This window comes from Thamnophis sirtalis, unplaced genomic scaffold (genome assembly GCF_051295495.1).
Source record: "Thamnophis sirtalis isolate CommonGarterSnake01/CBP01778 unplaced genomic scaffold, rThaSir2_p1.2 scaffold_9, whole genome shotgun sequence".
Classification (NCBI taxonomy): Eukaryota; Metazoa; Chordata; class Lepidosauria; order Squamata; family Natricidae; genus Thamnophis; species Thamnophis sirtalis.
The window spans coordinates 12,849,263-12,870,696 of NW_028261389.1; the positions used below are offsets into that span (position 1 = coordinate 12,849,263).

At 44.8% G+C, this 21,434-nt stretch overlaps 1 protein-coding gene across 3 annotated transcripts; it reads right to left on the reverse strand.

Annotated features, from left to right (window-relative positions):
- Window positions 1-1,699: 1,699 nt before the first annotated feature.
- MGST1 (microsomal glutathione S-transferase 1) lies at window positions 1,700-20,384 on the reverse strand. Of its 3 annotated transcripts, none has more exons than XM_087722834.1 (4): window positions 20,226-20,384; window positions 9,932-10,080; window positions 7,188-7,282; window positions 1,700-4,057 (listed from the first exon to the last, which is right to left on the reverse strand). In XM_087722834.1, exons 2-4 carry the CDS (start codon window positions 10,055-10,057, stop codon window positions 3,808-3,810), a joined length of 471 nt encoding a protein of 156 aa, XP_087578960.1. In that variant the 5' UTR covers window positions 10,058-10,080; window positions 20,226-20,384; the 3' UTR covers window positions 1,700-3,807. The 3 variants fall into 3 exon arrangements, with proteins under 3 accessions (XP_087578960.1, XP_087578961.1, XP_087578962.1); XM_087722835.1 differs by having other exon boundaries at window positions 20,222-20,375; XM_087722836.1 differs by lacking the exon at window positions 1,700-4,057 and having other exon boundaries at window positions 7,184-7,282.
- Between the last annotated feature and the right edge of the window lie 1,050 nt (window positions 20,385-21,434).

Here is a 21,434-nt window from a genome sequence, read left to right on the forward strand (position 1 = left end):
GAATTCCTGTTCTGGGACATGATGGGAGTTTGTACTTTCTAAAATGTCGGAGAACATGACTCCTCATCCATCTTTCTATGCCCAAAAAAGTCCCCTCCCCCTCAGGTTTTATCCTTGATTCATGGTGTCAGGACAGCTAAATTTGGTTGCCCATTCCTAGTACACATATAAACTTCTGATCACATATTATTCTTTTAGGATATGGATTTGAAGGGTCCAATCACCTCTTCTGTTTTATCTATATGCTGTCTGTGTGTGTGTGTGTGTGTCTGTGTGTGTGTTCCAGCATAGCTCTGGAGCGCCTTGAGCAATTTCAACCAAACTTGGTACACAGATGACTTACTCTCTGGAGACAAATACTAAGGGGGGGGGGGGGAAATCCCTGGTGTGTGTGTGTGTGTGTGTGTGTGTGTGCGTGCGGTTTCAGCATAACTCTGGAATGCCTGGGCCGTTAATGAGAGCGAGCATGGCATCCTAGAGTGGCAATTGCTTGTGATGTCATGGATGGGAGAAGGGAGAGCCTGGGCCGTTAAGGAGAGCGAGTGTGACGTCCTAGAGCGGCAATCGTTTGTGATGTCAGTTCCTTCGCAGCTTCCTCTGGAAAGCCACCCGTGACGTTTGCCCTCCATTGGACCAATGGTGAAGCGCCTGATGGATTTGTGGAAAGGTGCCAGGATGGCAAAGAGGAGCGCATGGGAGGGGGAAGGAAGAGGGCAGGGATGATGGGCATGGGAGTAAGGGGACGAAAGGCCCCTGTCAGACAAACGCTTCGACGTCTATAAATACCTGGGCCACGGCGTGTCATCAGCTAGTAAGAAATAAAAACGACACGAAAGCTGCTGAGACACAGTGAGGGCCACTTAAAATATTCTCCTTTGTATAGGTTACATTAGACTAAGAGAAATTTCATTCTCAGTTTTACTCCATTTACTCCAGCCCTTGGTTAAAACACCTATTTGTATCAAAGTCTCTTTTACAACAAGGACTGGCATTGCTTGCAGTATCTTATTATGAAGGTAAATATTCTTCAAAGAACTTGATGCTCTGAGTCCCTGATTCTTTGTGACATCTTATTTGCTGACTGTAGTCAAGGCAAGGAGGGGAAAAAAGAAACAGACGCAAAAAAAATCCAACACACTTTTTTTTTTCCTGCTGTTGTCTTTATTATTTATGCTTCAAAAAGATACATCCCAAAAATAGCATATGTAGAAAATTACTATTCACATATGCTCTCAAAAGAGAGAATGCGCATTAAAAAATCGCTAAAGCTTGCGTGAGCTAAGACAACATGTGAAGGAGAAAAGGGAGAATAAAAGGAAGTTTGCTCACGAGGCTCAAATCTTAACAAAACAGAAACGGGAACACAAACCAGCTTCAATTTAACCAAAGTATTTGGAATGCTGATATTACGTCAAACGTGGTGCAACATTCAAAGCCCATTCCCTCGGTGGAAATTCTGTGGATTGGTTCATAGCTTCTAGCCTCTGGCCTTGTGCATTCAAAACATAGAACAGGGGTGGGGAACCTATGGCTCTCCAGATGTTGTGGAACTACCAATCAGAACCATGGGCTTTAATTTTAGGGATCAAACCAAGAACTCAACTGAGGATGAAGATGATAAGTTAACAGGGCTAAAGACATGCTTTGGGAGTTTCAAATGCACTGTTAACTTCTCAGCTCTACAATCCTAGGGCAAAGCCCATTCCCTCGGTGGAAATTCTGTGGATTGGTTCATAGCTTCTAGCCTCTGGCCTTGTGCATTCAAAACATAGAACAGGGGTGGGGAACCTATGGCTCTCCAGATGTTGTGGAACTACCAATCAGAACCATGGGCTTTAATTTTAGGGATCAAACCAAGAACTCAACTGAGGATGAAGATGATAAGTTAACAGGGCTAAAGACATGCTTTGGGAGTTTCAAATGCACTGTTAACTTCTCAGCTCTACAATCCTAGGGCCTACCAAAATGTATGGCTTTCTGGATACTGTTGAACTTCCAATGCTCATCAATTAGCATAGCTAATCACCAGGGAGAAAAGGAGTCGTATTCCAAAGCCATCTGGAAGATTGTACCTCAACCACTCAAGATGGAACATATCTGCTTCTCATATGCTCTGCTTTTATCGCAGAGATAATCCAGTGTCTCAAAAATGACAAGCGAAAGAATTAATATCCTAGAAAAATTAATAACCCCAGAAAAAGGGATTCTACCATCACTTATGGTAAGCCAGATTCCAGGTGTTAGAAAGTGGAGAACGTCTTCCCTTCTCTCATAACACTGAAGCAAACAGGGGAGACCTCAGGGAAGCAGATGGAGGCAGGTGAGGGAAGGCAGGGAGGAATTTGAAGTAGGATAAATCTGGACTGAGTTTTGGATGTGAGGAGCCAAAAGCAACAGCCTCGCTTAGGCCAGACAGAGTTGAAAACTGGGGGCCAGAAGCAAGGAGCGCAGAGACGTGGCTTCAGTTTAACTCTGTCTCAAGGCCAATTGGGCATCGCAATACCCATTCCTGGCTCATCCTGAAATTTCCTCCGGAAAACAAGGAAGTTTTGCAAGCAAATCCAAGGAAGAGTTGGTGGATCAAATTAGAAATCCCACTCGCCCATGGGGATTTGTTTGTCAACAGCCGCCAAACTGATGTAACTGGAAGGGCAAAGAGGGAAGCCATTTTTGTAACAGTGTTCTCCAGCTTCCAGCTCTCTAAATGTGGCCTACAACGTTTGTTACTACCAAGCCAGAACTACTGATAATGACCCAAACATATCATGATGGGCCCAAGTTAGAGAACACTGTTTTATTGTCAGTCTTCCACATTTGACACTCGCAAAGAAAACTGCCCCCATGTACGTTCATGGATCGCAATCTTGTTTGAAAAATAGAAAACATGAGCGTTAGACAAGAGAACAACAGAGGATAAAGAGGCCACCGGCTTCAGTGACTTTGAAAAAAGGCGACACCGTGGAGAGAAATCACCTCAGTGGCAGGGCCAATGTTTTGTGTATATAATGGCCTCAGATTTAATCACTCACACTGAATTTCTGACATATTGAGAGTGAGAGGAAGGAACGGGAGGCAGAGAATATAACCGCTGCCTTATGTGTGACTTTTTATGCTAACAGAGGTGGTGCCTAGGACACAAAGCATTTGCGCTATCATTGGGTGATGCTCCGTTAAGAGGAAGGATCAGGGACCTTGGAAACAAGACCCTCCATACATCAATTTCAGCACACAATGGCAAAGAGAACTCCAGAAGTGTCACGTCTAGAAGGCAGTGGAGAGATCCAACATCCCAGGAGGCACAGGTATGCGTTGGAAAGTTGGGAGGCAGGTAGGAAGGAGTTTCTCTGAGGAAGAATTAACGGTGGAGTCCTTGGTGCTTGTTCAGCTTGATTGTTCGCAGGCGTTTCATTACCCAATTAGGTAACATTATCAATGCTAGCGAGTGTGGGGAGGTTGCTCCATTCATATACAGTAGCTTGTCCTGCTACTGGGGCCGTCCTTTTTCTCTTTGGCAATTCCTTGATTCAGGCAGGTTTATTTATTTGTCATGTTTACATGGCCTTGGATAATTCCTTGAATCAAGAAAGCACCAAGGAGAAAACCACACTCCCACCAGAAGCAGCACGGGGAGCAGACTCCACACTCACTAGCACTGATAGCGTTACCTAGTTGGGTCATGTAACATTTGCAAGCAAACAAGCAAGTCCAGAAAGCACCAAGGACTCCACAGTTCAACCCGGAGCTCAATACATTCTCTTCTATTGTTTGGATAAGGCACTCCCCCGAAGTACAACTTAGCTTTCTTTTCTAAGACACAGTGAAAGCAATCATTATAATCTTGTACATCATTGAAAAGGTGACCAAGTAACCAGCCATCCAAGCCAACCCTCTACTGGGCTGGGGAAGAGGTACCAGGTAAGCAATGGTGTGGAAGATCCTAGAACCAAGAAAGATTCGGTAGTGCAGCAAAGCAGTAGAGAGGGACACGCCACTAAAAGAGTAGAAGAACCCAGCAAACAGAAATGGAATAATGTTCTCCAGGTCGTTGAGGTGGATTCTGGGGAAAGAAACAAAGGAGATTCACAGCGTTAAGAGGCTTCTTCAATATTTGGTACCAACAAAATGGCCTTATGGAATGAAGGCCAATATACGTGTTGCAGGATCCAACATGTATAATGTTGGAGGACCCAATCTGGGTCAGTGGATTTAGTCTTCTGAGCTTCCAAGACTTGAGTTGGAGCCCAAGTCTACATCGTGCTAACAATAGGAGCCGAGGTGGCGCAGTGGTTAGGGTGCAGTACTGCAGGCCACTTCAGCTGGCTGTTATCTGCAGTTCGGCGGTTCAAATCTCACCGGCTCAGGGTTGACTCAGCCTTCCATCCTTCCGAGGTGGGTAAAAAGAGGACCCAGACTGTGGGGGCGATATGCTGACTCTGTAAACCGCTTAGAGAGGGCTGAAAGCCCTATGAAGCGGTATATGTTGAACTGCTATTGCTAACTGAGATGCTAATTTTCCACTCTGACAAACACACGGCAATCGCACCCTATCTCCGTTTCTGATTGCAAGGCCTGCCCCATAGGAAACACCTGAAAGTGTCCTTCAGCATTTAATTTGGAGACATCTTGAAGAACCCGTGCTCAAGATATGGTGGTTCACAACTCTACATATCCATTCTGAAAACTCTTGGGAAAATTGTGGAGAGAACTTTGCTTACTGGCAAAGGGGCGGAAAGAGTCACTGAATCGGAGCTGTATCCAAATGACCATTAAAGGTAAAAGTTCCCCTCGCACATGTGTGCTAGTCGTTCCTGACTCTAGGGGGTGGTGCTCATCTCCGTTTCAAAGCTGAAGAGCCAGCGCTGCCTGAAGACGTCTCTGTGGTCATCTGGCTGGCATGACTAAACGCCAAAGGTACATGGAACACTGCTACCTTCCCACCAAAGGTGGATCCTATTTTTCTACTTGCATTTTTTACATGCTTTCGAACTGCTAGATTGGCAGAATCTGGGACAAGTAACGGGAGCTCACACTGTTATGCAGCGCTAGGGATTCGAACCACCAGACTGCCGACCTTTCTGATCGACAGGCTCAGCATCTTAGCCACTGAGCCATTGCATCCCTCAAACGACCAGTAGGGGATCACAAAGTGCTGTTGCTACCATCTAGTGGCAGCATTGGGTTTTGCAGCCCAGATTTGCTAGTCCTGGCGTAAAGATAGTTTCAATCATAGGATTTCCCCACCTGTCACATTAGCAGCTGTTCTTGAACTCACATTAATCTTCAAAATAAATAAATGGCTGATTTATCTTCTAGATTAAAGGCCGTCTATTCATGAGATCATAAATATATCCAAATTAAAAAAAAAACGAGATTCATCTTTTTCTGTTTGAGCGAAGCAAGACGATCCAAGGATCAGCCTTGGGATAATTTCTCCTTCCCTCCAATTCATTTTTTGTTTGTTTGTTTGTTACAAAAAAGGGAGAGCAGCAAATTGTATTCAAAAAATCAGCACCGGAAGAATAGCGTGGCCAGTTCATGCTACTGCCCATTTCTGCTGTGAATTAGATGGCATATTGACTGTGGGAATTACATATGCAAACTCGAGACGTTGCAATAGCACAGGCCATCATAAACACTCTCCGGGAGAATGGAGAGATAGGGGTGTGCAAACAAACAGTCACGGAACATTTTGTTGACCCCTACAGAGGATCATCAAAGAAACAAGAGAGTTATTAATGGACCGAGGGATGACGCTATCAATATTTTTTCTTTTCTTTTTTTAGCAGATTTTTATTATTATTTTTTCCCTTCTACAGCACCTTACAGTCATTATATCAACATTGTTATGTCATCATACCTGTACATGTATATAATATTTCGCTTCTATATTTACACTCCTTTATACACAGTTCTATATATATTTATATATATTGTTTTTCGGCTTAATTAATTTTATTCTTGTTTTGCAGCCATTTGCACCAATTGTTCCAAATTTCATAACATTCCGATTCTTCTTTATCTTTTAATTTCAGTGTTAATTTGTCCATCCCTGCACAATCCAAAGGTTTTTTTTAATCACTAATTCATCCGAGGGGGTATTATTTTGTTTCAAGCATTGAGCAAATGCTATTCTAGCTGTGGTTAGCAGATGTGTTAATATGTACTTAATTTTCTTTGTATATTTCCCTTTGATTATTCCCAGCGGAAAGATTTATATTTTATCTGTTCTCCTGTAATTTCTTGCACCCATTTCCAAATTTTTGTCCAATATTTTTGTGTTTCCAGGCAGGTCCACCATATGTGATAAAAAGTCCCTTGTACTTTTTTACACTTCCAGTTGGTCGGCTTCATGTTTGGGTACATTTTAGCCAATCTTGTTGGTGGTAAATGCCAACAATAAAACATTTTGTACATATTTTCTTTAAGTGCTGCTGATCGTGTTAGTTTATAATTTATGTTCCAAATTCTTTCCCAATCCGCTAGATCTATGTTGTAACCAAAGTTTTTGGCCCATGCTATCATGCAACCTTCAACTTTTTCTTCTTCCAATGTTACTTCTAATAAATATTTGTAAATTTTCGTTATGAATTTATTTTCCGGGCCAATTAAAATTTTATCTATTTGTTGTAATTCTGTGAATATTCCATATTCTTTCACATCTGTTTTGTATCTTGATTGTAGTTGGAGATATGGCCACCAACCTACATTTATATTTATATCAATATTTTTTCTAAGCCAGTAATTGAAAATAAAGTGCAGGCACATTGGTGAGAGCCTTTTGCACTCAACCATGCCATGTATTTTTTTCCCCTTTATATGCTGTATTTTTCGGAGTATAAGAGGCACCGGAGTATAAGGCGCACCAAGATTTTGAAGAGGTAATTTTTTTAAAAAAAGTTTTTGCACTCTGCAAGCCTCCCAAACACTCTGCACACCTGGTTTTGGTGAACATCCCATTTTCCACTTGTTTTTCCCCTCCCCAGCCCCTAGGAGCACTTTGCAAGACTCTCAAACCCTCTGCATGTCCATGTTTGTGAAGGGGGAGCGGTTTTGGGAGGCCAAAAATGCGGTATTCTGTATATAAGACGCACCCAGATTTTCACCCTCTATTTTGGGGGGGAGGGGGGAAGGAGCATCTTATATTCCGAAAAATACGGTATGTGCTTGATAAGAAGCTCCAGAATTACCTGCGTACACGTTCCACATCAGGATCGGTCCTTAGGAACTTTTTCGCATTCTCTCCTTTTCCAAACGATGTTGTATCTTCAGGATTAGCAAATGCCTATTCGGGAGAAAGATGAGGATACATTACAAGGTACCATGCCAGGGTCAGCTGCGGTGGCATTGTGGTTAGAATCAGCATTGCAGTATTGAATGAAGCGATATGCCCCTGACTTACTACTACACCAATTATTAGTGTTGCTGTTATTGCTATTCAGTCTACCAGATATTTCTGAGTTGAATTAGTACTGCTGACTACAGGTAGCCCTCGATTAAAACCAGAATCTCGGTCATTGAATGAAGCAGTCATTAAGACACTAACGTTAACTGCTTTCCTCAATGATCACAATCCCAGCACTCCCAGCTACAGTTGTTAAGCTGTCTCCCACATTGTTAAGCAAAGGTTTCAGCCCCCTATTGAGGTGAAATCTTCCTAGAAGGCAGCCCTTTTGGTCTCATACATCCCTGCAGCCCACCAAAATGTAGTTACTGACTGTGCTGTCTGATGTTGAGCTGCAACACTTTATGGTGGCCTGAAATCGTGGCACGACAAAACCGCGGTCCACTAAAGCGCGCCCGATTAAAGCGCGTACCTGACGTCATCAGCAGCGCGACAAATACAACTGCGGAGAAAAAAGGGCGCTTTAAAAAGCGCTTTCAAAGCAAGCCAATTCACGTAAAGGTAAGGGTTAGGTTTAGGTTTAGGGTTAGGGTTAGGTTAAGGGTTAGGTTTAGGGTTACGTTAAGCATTAGGGTTAGGTTTAGGGTTAGGTTAAGGGTTAGGTTAAGGGTTAGGTTTAGGGTTAGGTTAAGGGTTAGCGTTAGGTTTATCGTTAGGTTAAGGGTTAGGTTTAGGGTTAGGTTAAGGGTTAGCGTTAGGTTTATCGTTAGGTTAAGGGTTAGGTTTAGGGTTAGGTTTAGGGTTAGGTTAAGGGTTAGGTTTGGGGGGGTTAGGGTAAGGTTTTCACGTTAATTTTAACTTTACCGCTCACAGCGTGATGTTTTCGTCGCGCTGTGATGATGTCAGGTACGCGCTTTCGTCGAGCGCGCTTTAGTCTACCGCGGTTTTGTGGTGGAACCGCCTGAAATACTTACATGGGCTGTAAAGTACCTTTTCCAAGACCATTGTAAGCAAAAGATCATCTGTATTTGGTCTTTCTTAAACATCTAGCAAAGCTATGAATATTGTAAACATAGGCAATATCCTTAGGTAAATGTTCCCCTCCCATATATGGGCTAGTCGTCCCTGACTCTAGGGGGCGATACTCATCTCCGTTTCAAAGCCGAAGAGCCAGCGCTGTGGTTATGTGGCCGGCATGACTAAATGCCTAAGGCACATGGAATGCTGTTACCTGGTAATAGGTGGTCCCTATTTTTCTCCTTGCATTTTTACATGCTTTCGAACTGCTAGGTTGGCAGAAGCTGGGACAAGTAACGGGAGCTCACTCCATTACGCGGCGCTAATGATTCAAACCGCTGAACTGCCAACCTTTCTGATCAACAAGCTCAGGGCCTTAGCCACTGAGCCACTGGGTCCCTTGTGCAGTATCCTTAGTAATGCTATTTTTTGTAACTGATGAACTGAAATCCTACCTATTCATATTGTCAGGCCTGCCATTATATTCCTTTTGGAATTTTGGCCTGCCACACTTTCTCTTATTTCAATATGCTGGTTCATTAGTATAGTTGATGGGAGGGGAGAATAGAAAGGAGTAGGATTGTGGAATGTATTGTTATCATTCTTTTTTAGAAGACCAAGGTCATCTTTTGTCTCCACACTTTTACACCTGACCGGAAACAGCTGGATGGAGACGCCAGTGTGGAAGAAGAAGATTGGACCATGTGATGGATTGTGGGTGTGGGGACAAGATTCATGAACTTTTAACTGGGTGGAATTCTGATGTCATTTCCAGAATTGGGATTAACACACATGTGCTAAGTTGTCTGCTTTATTAAATTGGAACTTTTAAGAATCGTTTTGCCTTGGACTCTGATTTAATTCTACATGATGCTTGGAACGCTGACACATATAGCATCCCAATAGTTTTTCAGATCTTTGGTTATTACCATAATTAACATAACTAACAAGGATGCCAACAGAAATGAATCTACCATGGATGTTTAGCAATAGCAATAGCAATAGTTAGACATATACCGCTTCATAGGGCTTTCAGCCCTCTCTAAGCGGTTTACAGAGTCAGCATATTGCCCCCAACAACAATCCGGGTCCTCATTTTACCCACCTCGGAAGGATGGAAGGCTGAGTCAACCTTGAGCCTAGTGGGATTTGAACAGCCGAACTGCTGAACTGCAGTCAGCTGAAGTAGCCTGCAGTGCTGCATTTAACCACTGCGCCACCTTGGCTCTTCCCTTGATTTATCTTAACTTATTTTAGTTATTTTAACATTATTACATTTATGTTACACTCTCTGAGAGTCATAATTCAACTGTGGCGGTAAATCTATGGTATTTTGAATGATGCTTTTTTTAAAAAACAAACAAACCCAGAGGCCTGGTTTGTATATAATGTTAGTCCATAATAAATTACAAACCCAAAGATTTGATAGTTTAGCCTGTATGAACTAACCTGGAGCGTTTCAGACTTGAAAGCACAACTCCCATCAATCCTGGCTTATCATGCAAAGTGTTGTGCTCACAAGTCTCACTCCACACACTGTTTTTTTTCATAACTCCAACTTTCGTCTCTCACCTTTTTCTTCATTCGGAAAAAAGCTGTGATGGTGCTCATGAGCATCATTTTCAATACAACAATGGTTCCATATCTCATAAATGCCAGAGTGACTTCATGATCCAGTAATTCATGGAAGTTTCCCATCCTGACCAGTTTTCACCAAAGACCTGAAACACGAAGCGAAAGGAAGAAAAGCATAAAGTACAACATTCAAGTTGCGATTCAGATTTTAGAGAGTAGGTTTTATCAATGGTTGGAAACACTAGGTGGGAGTTGGAACACGGAAAAAATTAGGCTCAGTAGCTCTGAAATGAGAGATTATATATGTATTACAATACAATACAATAGCAGAATTGGAAGGGACCTTGGAGGTCTTCTAGTCCAACCCCCTATCTAGACAGGAAACCCTATACTGTTTCAGACAAATGGCTAGCCATCTTCTTCTTAAAGACTTCCAGTGTTGGGGCATTCACAACTTCTGGAGGCAAGTCGTTCCACTGATCAATTGTTCTGTCAGGAAATTTCTCCTCGGTTCTAAGTTGCTTCTCTCCTTGATTAGTTTCCACCCATTGCTTCTTGTCCTGCCCTTAGGTGCCTTGGAGAATAGCTTGACTCCCTCTTCTTTGTGGCAGCCCCTGAGATATTGGAACACTGCTATCATGTCTCCCCTAGTCCTTCTTTTCATTAAACTAGACATACCCAGTTCCTGCAACTGTTCTTCATATGTTTTAGTATTAGAATGAATAAGTTGGTCAAAAATAATTGTATACGACTAGCACTGTGTAAATAGTATATATCTTATTTGTCTTGCTCCTTGGTTTCTATGGCGGATGAAACTCTGTTCGATATACTTACTTACATACATACATGCATGCATGCATGAAAGATACGATTCAGGTAGCCCTCCAGACTAACACAGTTTAATGTCGGTAGTTGTACCCAACGTGAACCTAAAACTATGGACATGAATTGTGTTAGTCTGGAGGTTTTTAAGAAGAGATTGGACAATCATTTGTCTGAAATTATATACATTGTCCTCCACTTACAACCATAATTAAGCCATAAGAGCCAAGGTGGCGCATTGGTTAGAGTGCACTACTGCAGGCCACTTCAGCTGACTGCTATCTGCAGTTCAGTGGTTCAAATCTCACCGGTTCAAGGTTGACTCAGCCTTCCATCCTTCCGAGGTGGGTAAAATGAGAACCCGGATTGTTGTTGGGGGCAATATGCTGACTCTGTAAACCGCTTAGGGAGGGTTGAAAGCCCTATGAAGCGGTATAGAAGTCGAACTGCTAACTGCTAACTAACTAAAAGTTTATGTTGCTAAATGAGACATTTTTAAAGTGGGTTTTGCCTTAGTTTACAACCTTTTTGCCACTGCTGCTAAGTGAGTCACTGCCTTGCTAAGTTGGCAACATGGTTATTGACTTTGCTCATCAGAAAGTCACAAAAGGTACCCCATGACCCTGGGACACACTAACCGTCATAAATATGAGCCAGTGGCCAAACATCTGGATTTTGGTATGACCGTGGGGATGCTACAATGGTTGTATGAAAAAGCGGTCGTAAGTCACTTTTTCCGTGCTGTTCCAACTTTCAACAGTCACTAAAAGAACTGTTGTAAGCCGTGGACTTCCTGCTTGAGCAGGGGGTTGGACTAGAGGACCTCCAAGATCCCTGTTGTACTGTTATCGTATAAACGTATAACCAGGCCTGATTTTATCTTTTGTGATCATTAAGCAAACATGGTGTGCATTCCCACCCACCCCCACCCTCCACACATGTGCGCGTGTCTCCTGCATGCGCCCCGCCCCCCATGCATGCGCGGCAGACCCAAAAATCGGTTGGCCGGCGGGAGGCACACACACATGCGCAGTGGAGCTGAGTTGGTGCCATATATTCACCATTGCGGCTGTAGGGTGATTTTGCTGGAAAAAAGAAGTAAACCCCCGTTTCTGGCAAAAACATCCTAAATTGTGGTTGCATGACTGCAGGACGCTGTAAATGGCCATAAAAGATGCTAAAACGAGGATTATCCGCATTGCTACTTCTGCCACATGCTAGTAACAAGCAGAGGGTTTTTTTAGGTGTATGGAAAAAGAACAGGAAATCATTGAACGCTCATGCAAAAAGCCTGTGGGTTTTGCTTATTTAAAATTAAATAGCAATAAACACTTAGCAAATAGCAATACCGCTTCATAGAGCTTTTACAGCCCTCTGTAAGCGGTTTACAGAGATAGCTTATTGCCCAGGGGGTGGAAAAAACCGGTTCGGTAGCAATGTGGCCGTGCCTGCAAAGGTAATCGAACAGTGGGGAGGGGAGGGGGGGAGAATCCGCTGTACCACGCAATTTAGATTTAATATAAATCGCATTTCACAGCTGATCGTTGGAAGCATTGTTTTTACTACCAGTTCGGGCAAACGGGTAGCATTTTTACTACTGGTTCGGGCAAACCGGTCCGAACTGGTAGCATTACACTGCTGATATTGCCCCCAACAATCTGGGTCCTCATTTAACCCCACCTCGGAAGGACGGAAGGCTGAGCCAACCTTGAGCCTGCTAAGATTCGATCTGCCAAACTGCTGGTGATCAGCAGAAGTAGCCTGCAGTGCTGCACTCTAACCACTGTGCCACATCTAATTTAGCTTTGTCCTGGCACAATCGCTTTTTGATCCTATCCTCACTTAAGCCAAACCCAAGCCTGGCGCAATGATTGAGCATGAAAGGTGAACCACACACCGTTCCAAACCCAAGAACATTTGTGATGGAATGTGGTGAAGCAGGTGGACTCCAAGGAAGGAGAGAGGTGCATTCCTGAGGACTAAGAGGCAGCTCAGCCCAGATTATGATCGGCGAGAGAAAGAGGGCGAAGACAGCCTCTCCCTAATGGTACACAGAGCATATGTTGTAAACAGGGACTTAATGTAGATGCAAATCGAACAGGGAGCAACAAAGGTGATTAGGGGGCTGGAGGCTAAAACATATGAAGAACGGTTGCAGGAACTGGGTATGTCTAGTTGAATGAAAAGAAGGCCCAGGGGGAGACATGATTGCAGTCTTCCAATATCTCAGGGGTTGCCACAAAGAAGAGGGAGTCAAGCTATTCTCCAAAGCACCCGAGGGCAGGACAAGAAGCAATGGGTGGAAACTAATGAAGGAGAGAAGCAACTTAGAACTGAGGAGAAATTTCCTGACTGTTAGAACAATTAATCAGTGGAAAAAGCTTACTTCTAGAAGTTATGAATGCCCCAACACTGCAAGTCTTTAAGAAGATATTGGATAGCCACTTGTCTGGAATGGCATACAGCAGGGGTGTCCAAACTTTTTGCAAGAAGGGCCAGATTTGGTGAGGGGAAAATGTAAGAGGCCGACCATTCAGCCTCACATTCTTTGAACCATTAACGTTAAATGCAAATGAGCTATTTTATGGAAGACTAAACAATTAACTCCATCAGGGAGAAGAGACTGCGGGCGGCTTGAAATTTGAAAACGGGGTGCAATTGGCCCCCAGGGCGGAGTTTGGACATGCCTTGTATACAGTAATAGATTAACAGAGTTGGAAGGGACCTTGCAGGTCATTTAGTCCAACCCCCTGCCCAAGCAGGAGAGACCCTACATCTGTCTCTACCTAGGATCGAACTCCCAACCTCCTGGTTGTGAGGGAAGAGCTCCACCTTTAGGCCACCACAACTGTTCTCCTGCTACTCAGCTTGGAAGAATCACCACACATCATTCTTGGTCTGGGGTCTGACATAAACCCACCTTTCTCCCAAGAGCTCAAAATATGGTCAGGATGTCCTTATAAGGAGAGTGGAAGATAGCCCCTAGATCAGGGGTCAGCAAACTGTGGCTCTGGAGCCGCATGTGGCTCTTTCCTCCCTCTGTTGCGGCTCCGTCACGGGTCGGTGCCACAATTTTGAGAGGAGCTTCTGGTGGTGGGGGGGGGGGGAGAAGAGAAGCACAGTGCGCCAGGAGAAGACTCTATGGCAAGGGGAGGGTTTTCCAGTTGTCTCCACAATTGATAGGGCTTTTGGTTATGACAGGTAGGAGGAAAAAGTATTTTGCACTAGGATGAGACTCTATGGTGGGGGAACTGAACTTCCGGTCAGCTCCAACATTGAACAGGGGGCTTCCGGTTAGGACCTTTGTGGCTCCCGGTGTTTTCTTTTCTGTGGGAAACGGTCCAAATGGCTCTTTGAGTGTTTAGGTTTGCCGACCCCCTGCCCTAAGTCATCCAATCAGCTTGCATGATTGTGCCCTAAGCCAAACATCCGTTTCTCACCCAGCCTCTGAATCCCAACACCATACAAAATGCAGATTTTGCACATGCTGAACATGATTAAGCGGTGTGACTAAATGAATGAAGAGACTGCTCAACCCTGAACATATAGATGCAAACAAACAAACAATGACAACAAAAAACATTTGCAGCAATTATTTGTGCTGAATCAAAATGTTGTACAACCTATTTGCATGCTATTACTTAGCAAGCCAATTTCCACAGCAGAATCTTTTTTTCTTTCTCTTCCTTCTTCCTTCCTTCATCTTTCTTTTTCTTTCTTTATTTCTCTTTCTCCTTCCTTCTTTCTTTCCTTCTTTCCTCCCTTCCTTCCTCCCTTCTTTCCTCCCTTCTTTCTTTCCTTCCTTCCTTCCTTCCTTCCTTCCTTCCTTCCTTCCTTCTTTCTTTCTTTCTCCCATCTCCCCTACAACTCTGGTAACCTTTTGTGTTGATTCTAGTTAGTAAGGAACATCCTCCACTTAAGTGAGGTATGCTTAAAAGCATTCACTTTCACTTTTCCCAAATGAGGAAGCACCTCCCACTCACCCCACATCCAACTTCTGGAGCTTACAGAGGGAAGCAAATTCACAGTCAAGATTGCATTCTGGAGTTCTTGCCACGAAGGACTAGATCCATGGACCTGTATGCAGGCAAAGTTTTAACTGCAATTGCCATCTACAGTAGCCCTCGACTTACCACGACAACTGAGCCCAGATTTTACTTTGCCAATTGAGAAATGTGTTAAGTGAGTTTTGCTCCATGTTACAGCTTTTCCTGCCACCGTTGCTAAGCGAATCACTGCAGTTTCTAAGCTGATAACAAGGTTGTTATGCGAAACTGGCTTTCCCGTTGACTTTGCTTGTCAGGAAGTCACAAAAGATGGTCACAATGCCCCCAGGACGCTGTAGCTGTCATAAATATGAACCAGTTGTCAAGCATTTGTATATAAAACACGTGACCCCTCAGTTATTCTTGTTAGATATAACTACTGATTGTACTGTTATAGAGACTAATCTGATTTTGAACCTAACAACGGCAGCGAGACCGTTGGTGGCACAATATTGGAAGAAGGAAGATTTGCCTACTATTCAAGAATGGACATTAAAAGTAACAAACTTAGCAGAGATGGCTAAAACATCAGCATATCTGAAGGATCATTCAGATGAGAAATATAAACTGGAGTGGAGAAGATGGATTGACTATATTCAAAATAAATACGGGACTAAAAAAATCCAGATAGTTTATGACTGAAGAAGCAAGGAATGATTTAATTTGTTTATAGTTAGCTTAACAAAAGAGGAGTTAAAGCACAAATGAAAGATGTAGCCAAGTCACTTTTAGTTTATTTTAGAATATGATTGTTAAAGATTTATAGCCTGTATTTGCTCTGGGAAGTCGGGGGGGGGGGACGTTGGGGGGGAGATGGGCTCGGGTGGGGAGGGAGGTAAATATTTGTAAAACCTTTTTTAAAAATTTTCAATAAAAAAAACAAAACACGTGACTATGGGGGGGATACTGCAATGGTCGTAAGTGTGAAAAACGGTCATACGTCACTTTTTTCTGTGCTGTTGTAACTTTGAATGGCCATTAAATGAACTCCTGTAGAGGCAGACAAGAAACTGTAGGCCTGTGATGGCGAACAGGTGGCCCACGGAACCATTTCTGAGAGCATGCGAGGCGTTGACCTGTCGCTCCAGTGCGCATGCTGGCCAGCTATTTCAGCCTTGGTTTTTGGCTGTTTTTCGTCCTCCAGAGGCTTCAGGGAAGCAGGAGAGGCAGTTTTCTCCCTCCCCAGGCCCCAAGAAAGCCATGTGAGCATGCATGGGGCAACCGGGGGGAAGGGGTGTCACACGTGCATGCGCAGGGGGCACGGCCTGGGGGGGCGTAAAATTAAGGGGGTGGGCACGTGAGGGCACGCGAAAAAGGTTGCCCATCACTTCTGTAGGAGGGCAACACTGTGAAATCTTGCATGCCCTACAAACTGACCCATTCTAAATATATTTCTTTCTGTTTGCTAAAGGTTGAACCATTATTAAATAAAGTTGCAACTGAGCAAAACTTTTTTTTCCCTCTCTCTCTCTCCTCTGGCAATCTCCTTGTGGAGATGCCAGAGGAGAGAGAGAGACTAAATGCAGTTAGTCCTCAACTTACAATCATTTGTTTAACAACTGTTCGAAGTTAAAACAGAATTCGTGGGGGGGAAAAGTTAATTTCTGACCCGTCCTCACTTAACAATGGTTGCATCATCCCCAGGGTCACTTGATCAAATTTTAAATGCTTCACAACTGGCATGTATTTAGGGCAGCTGCACAGAACATTTGGGACCTTCCCAGCTGGCTTCCCCAAGGCAGTCAATGCGGTGAAACAGGATTCACTTAGTGACGGCGTGATTCACTTAACTGCATTGGTTTCCTCCACTGTGGCAAGGCACTTGTAAAATCAGGCGCAACTCACTTCACAACCTTCTGGCTTAACAATGGAAATTCTGGTCCCCAAGTGTAGTCATTAATTTGAGGACTACCTGTAAAATACCTTTAGTCCAGGCTGACTGAAAAAGCACATACGAAAATAACCAAGCACATTGTTTTTATTTTGCTGTAAAATCCCGCATTCATTTTCCTCTTCTCTGGGGTAGAGCTGGGGGGTTCACCCACAAAACCGCACCCAACTAAACCGCGTCGCTGACGTCATCAACAGGGCGACAACAGCGCGGAGACAGAAGCACGCTGTAAACCCTAAACCTAAAATTAACCCCTAAACCTAACCCCCCTAAACTTAATCCTAAACCTAACCCTTAACCTAACCCTAAACCTAACCCTTAACCTAACCCTAACCCTTAACCTAACCCTAAACCTAACCCTAACCCTTAACCTAACCCTAAACCTAACCTTAAAGCTAACCCTAGGCCTAACCCTAGGCCTAACTTTACACCTTTCCTCAATTGCTGCCACAACCCATTGAAGAGGTTTGGTTGCAAAAGGAAATGTGTGCCACGGGCATCACCCACGGCATTAAGAAGTGAAAGATTCCACTGGCCACGAAATCTGAGTCAGGAATTCCTGGAAAGAATCACAGAATCCAACTCAAGGTAATTGCTAAGGTGCTAACGCTAATACCAGGAGACGGGGAGTTCTAGTCCCCACCTTAGGCATGAAAGCCAGCTGGGTGACTTTGGGCCAATCGCGCTCTCTCTCTCTCAGCCCAACTCCCCTCACCGAGTTGTCGTTGGGAGGAAAATAGATGCAGAAAGGAGCATTAAGAATGTCCACCGCCTTGAGTTGCAGGTACTCCTCGACTTACGACCACGACGGAGCCCCAAATTTCTCTTGCTAAGAGGTATTTGTGAAATGAAATTCGACCCCATTTCACAACCATTCTGGCCACACAGTTAAGTGACGTATACTGCAATTCTTAAGTCAGTAAGACTTAAGTTGTTAAGTAAATCTGACTTCTCCGCTGTCTTTGCTTGTCAAAAGGTCGCAAAAGGTGATCACCGATGACCCCGGGGACACTGCAAGGGTCAGAAGTGTGAAAAGTGGTCGTAAGTCACTTTTTTCCCCGTGCGGTTCTAACTTCAAGTGGCCACTAAACCAATGTTTATTAGTTGAGAACTACCAGTATTCATAAAAATACAGACGGAAAGAAATTTTGGCTGCTCTGAGTTTTTCTTTCAGCTGGTGCTTTTGCTTTGGGGTGAAAGGGTTTTAAGTCTTTTTGGCACTGCTTTCGTGGTTCCTGGCACTGTCCTTTTGGGGTGTACTTCCCACAGAACCAATCCAATTAGTCAAACAGAAATCTGCTACTCCTCCCCTTTTTGGCTGGAAAATTATCTTGCACAAAACCACTTTCTGATTTCTTCAGCTTTCCCCTGTGATGCGAAGCCAGCTAACTGTGGCCTGTAATCATTTTCTCCTCCGCAAAGTAGATAACACAAGTTAAAATTATTTTTTTACTTCATCCTCACCCTAACTCCTGGTGCTGCAGCTGAATTCCCACAGGTGGCAAAACCTGTATCTCGGTTGCATCTTGCAGGTGGACCTCACTTGGAGCCAAAGGTGAACTAACATCTTGTGCAAAATATGAACTCCCACTCCCTTGACACACACACACACACACACACACACACACACGGCTCACACACACACGGCTCACACACACACATACACACACATTTCTACACTCAAGGACAATGTGAACCACCAGTTAAGGGTGAACCAGTTTGACAGGTGGGCTAAAACTCAGCCTGTTTCCCACCAGCACTAAGTGAAATCTACCTTTGGCTTTAAATCAAAGTACGTTGATTGCTTCATCTCTATACAAATGCCATTTGCATTTCGCAATCATACCAGATTTACTATCCAGTAATTAAGTTTTGAGTTGCCTTTTGAACTACGGCCAAGTTGCGCAACGCTCCGGTGAGATGAATAGGGTGCAGCTCCCCTCCCACCTCCCCCCAGTATTTTCTGCACCCTATTTTCTGGGGGGGGAAACCTCCCACCCTTTCTTGTCCCCATATGGAAGCGGGGCAACAAATTCAGGGAGCTAAGCAGAGGCCTGGAGTCCTCTGGTACTCTCCCACCCACCCCCCCGCCCAGCTTGGTGTTTGCTTGCAGATGTTTCATTCTCCGACTACTGAAAGTCCTCAACTTGCAACAGTTCATTGAGTGACCGTTCAAAGTCACAGAAGTACTGAAAGACAGGAGATATGGCTGTTTTTCCAGTTCTGATCTTTGCAGCATCCCCAAAATCTGTGATCAAAATCTAGATGCTTGGCCACGGTCGCCGTGTCCCAATGTCCCCTTTTGTGACCTTCAATGGGGGAAGCCTGATTCACTTAACAACCGGGTTGCTCCCTTCTCCACTTGCAGCAATTCGCTTGACACTTGTGGCAAGGAAGAACGGTCGTAAAAAGGGGGCGGAACTCGCTGCACAAACATTTCATTTAGCAACAGAAATTTTGGCCTCCCGTTGGAAGTGGAGGATTATTACCTGTAGATCAAGACCATCAGGGTGAGGCTTATTCCAACGCTCCCCAGCACCCATAATTGCGACCTAATCGGGGAATGAAACGGGTGCGAGCAAAATCCTTGAGGATTCTCACTGCGCCGCCTTGGCTCAGTGGTTAAATGCAGCACTGCAGGCTACTTCAGCTGACTGCAGTTCTGCAGTTCGGCTGTTCAAATCTCACCGGCTCAGGGTTGACTCAGCCTTCCATCCTTCCGAGGTGGGTAAAATGAGGACCCGGCTTGTTGTTGGGGGCAATAAGACTCTGTAAACCGCTCAGAGAGGGCTGAAAGCCCTATGAAGCGGTATATAAGTCTAACTATTGCTATTGCTATTGCTATTCTCAGCCATGCAGGTCAAAGTTGTGTCTAGAGTGCTTGCAGTGCACCAAGGCCTTCTTCCCAGTTCAGCCCTGACCCTCTTCTTCCAACCACACCACAGCTTCTTCCAGATTTGCAAAAAGCCCCACAGATCAGCACACCTCTCCTAAGCGCGCAAATGGATTTCCCACAGTCCCAGAGAGGGGAGAGAGGGGGAAGAGAGACTTGCACCGATCTCTTAAGGCAACTTTTAAGACTTGTGGACTTCAACTCCCAGAATTCCCCAGCCAGCCATGCCCACCATGGCTGGCTGGGGAATTCTGGGAGTTGAAGTCCACAAGTCTTAAAAGTTCCCAAGTTTGGGACACCCCTGTCTTAAGGGAAACGCCGCCCAGCTTTTATACTCAACAACTCACTTTCTCTCTGTCACACAAACACAAAACACGCACACACCACACACGTGTAGGAACCCGCACCAAGCGCGCTAAGCAAGCGGGGCGCAACTTTTGCAAAAAAAATAGATAAATAAACGCTCCTTCGCCTTCGGGGCGCAGCGGGCGAAAAGAACCGCGCGCGCCTTGCAAAACATAAAACAAAAAAACGGGCCTCTCTTCCACACGCGCGCGCGGCCTTCAGACACCCACCCGCTCACCCAGGGATCCACTCGAGCCCACCCCCGAAGAGAAAGACCCCGTTCTGCCTACCGACCCAAGCCGAGGCTGCTTCTGCTCCTTGCACCGGTCTGCTTTCTGACGACCCGACGGACGGTTGCTGGGTGCCAAAGCGCCCTTTTTTTTTTTTTTGCTCAGCCCGGGCAGCAGGAGGAAAGCTCGCTCCTCCCCTCTCGGCTTTTGTGTTGCAATGTGCAAAGTGCAAGTGTTTTGCTCGCGCCTTTCTCAGCCGCCGCTTGCAACGGGCGTTGCCCTTGGGCATTTTGCCTCTTGCGCGCCCGCCCGCCTACAAGGCTCTGCAACTTCACTTGCTCCCTTAAGCAGAATAGAGCTGGGAAAAAGACCTTGGAGGTCTTCTAGTCTAACCCCCTGCGCAAGCAGCAGGCCCTATACAAGAAACGTTATGTCAGTTTTACTACCAGAAACAAGGACAAGAAGCAATGGGTGGACACTAAATCAAGGAGAGAAGCAATCTGGATCTAAGGATAAATTTCCTCACAGTGAAAACAATTCAACAGTGGAACAAGGCTTTGTTTGCAGAATTCCCAATCAAGAGACAAAAGCATGGGGATAGAACATGGGGAATACTTTTTGTTTGTTTGTTCAAAGGCTTAGAACATTTTCTATGTTTCTGTTTCTGTTTATAGCAATAGCAATAGCAATAGCAGTAGACTTATATACCGCTTCATAGGCCTTTCAGGCCTCTCTAAGCGGTTTACAAAGAGTCAGCATATTGCCCCCAACAATCTGGGTCCTCATTTTACCCACCTCGGAAGGATGGAAGGCTGAGTCAACCCTGAGCCGGTGGGATTTGAACCGCTGACCTGCTGATCTAGCAGTAGCCTGCAGTGCTGCTTTTAACCACTGCGCCACCTTGGCTCTTGTTTATTTATTTGTATGCCGCCCTTTTCCCTGAGGGGACTCAGGGCGGCTCACAAGTTAGGGGAAGGGGAGGACAAAACAAGTTATGAACATAAAACAATACATTGTTAAAAGAAAACACAACGATCATACCATTCGGGTGGGGTTAGGGTCTTTAGCCCCAGGCCTGCTGGGACAGCCAGATTTTAAGGGCAGTGCGGAAGGTCTGGAGGATGGTGAGGGTACGAATCCCCACGGGGAGTTCGTTCCAGAGGGTCGGAGCAGCCACCGAGAAGGCTCTCCTCCGGGTAGTTGCCAGATGACATTGGCTCGTTGATGGAATTCGGAGGAGGCCTAATCTATGCGATCTAATCGGTCTAGTGGA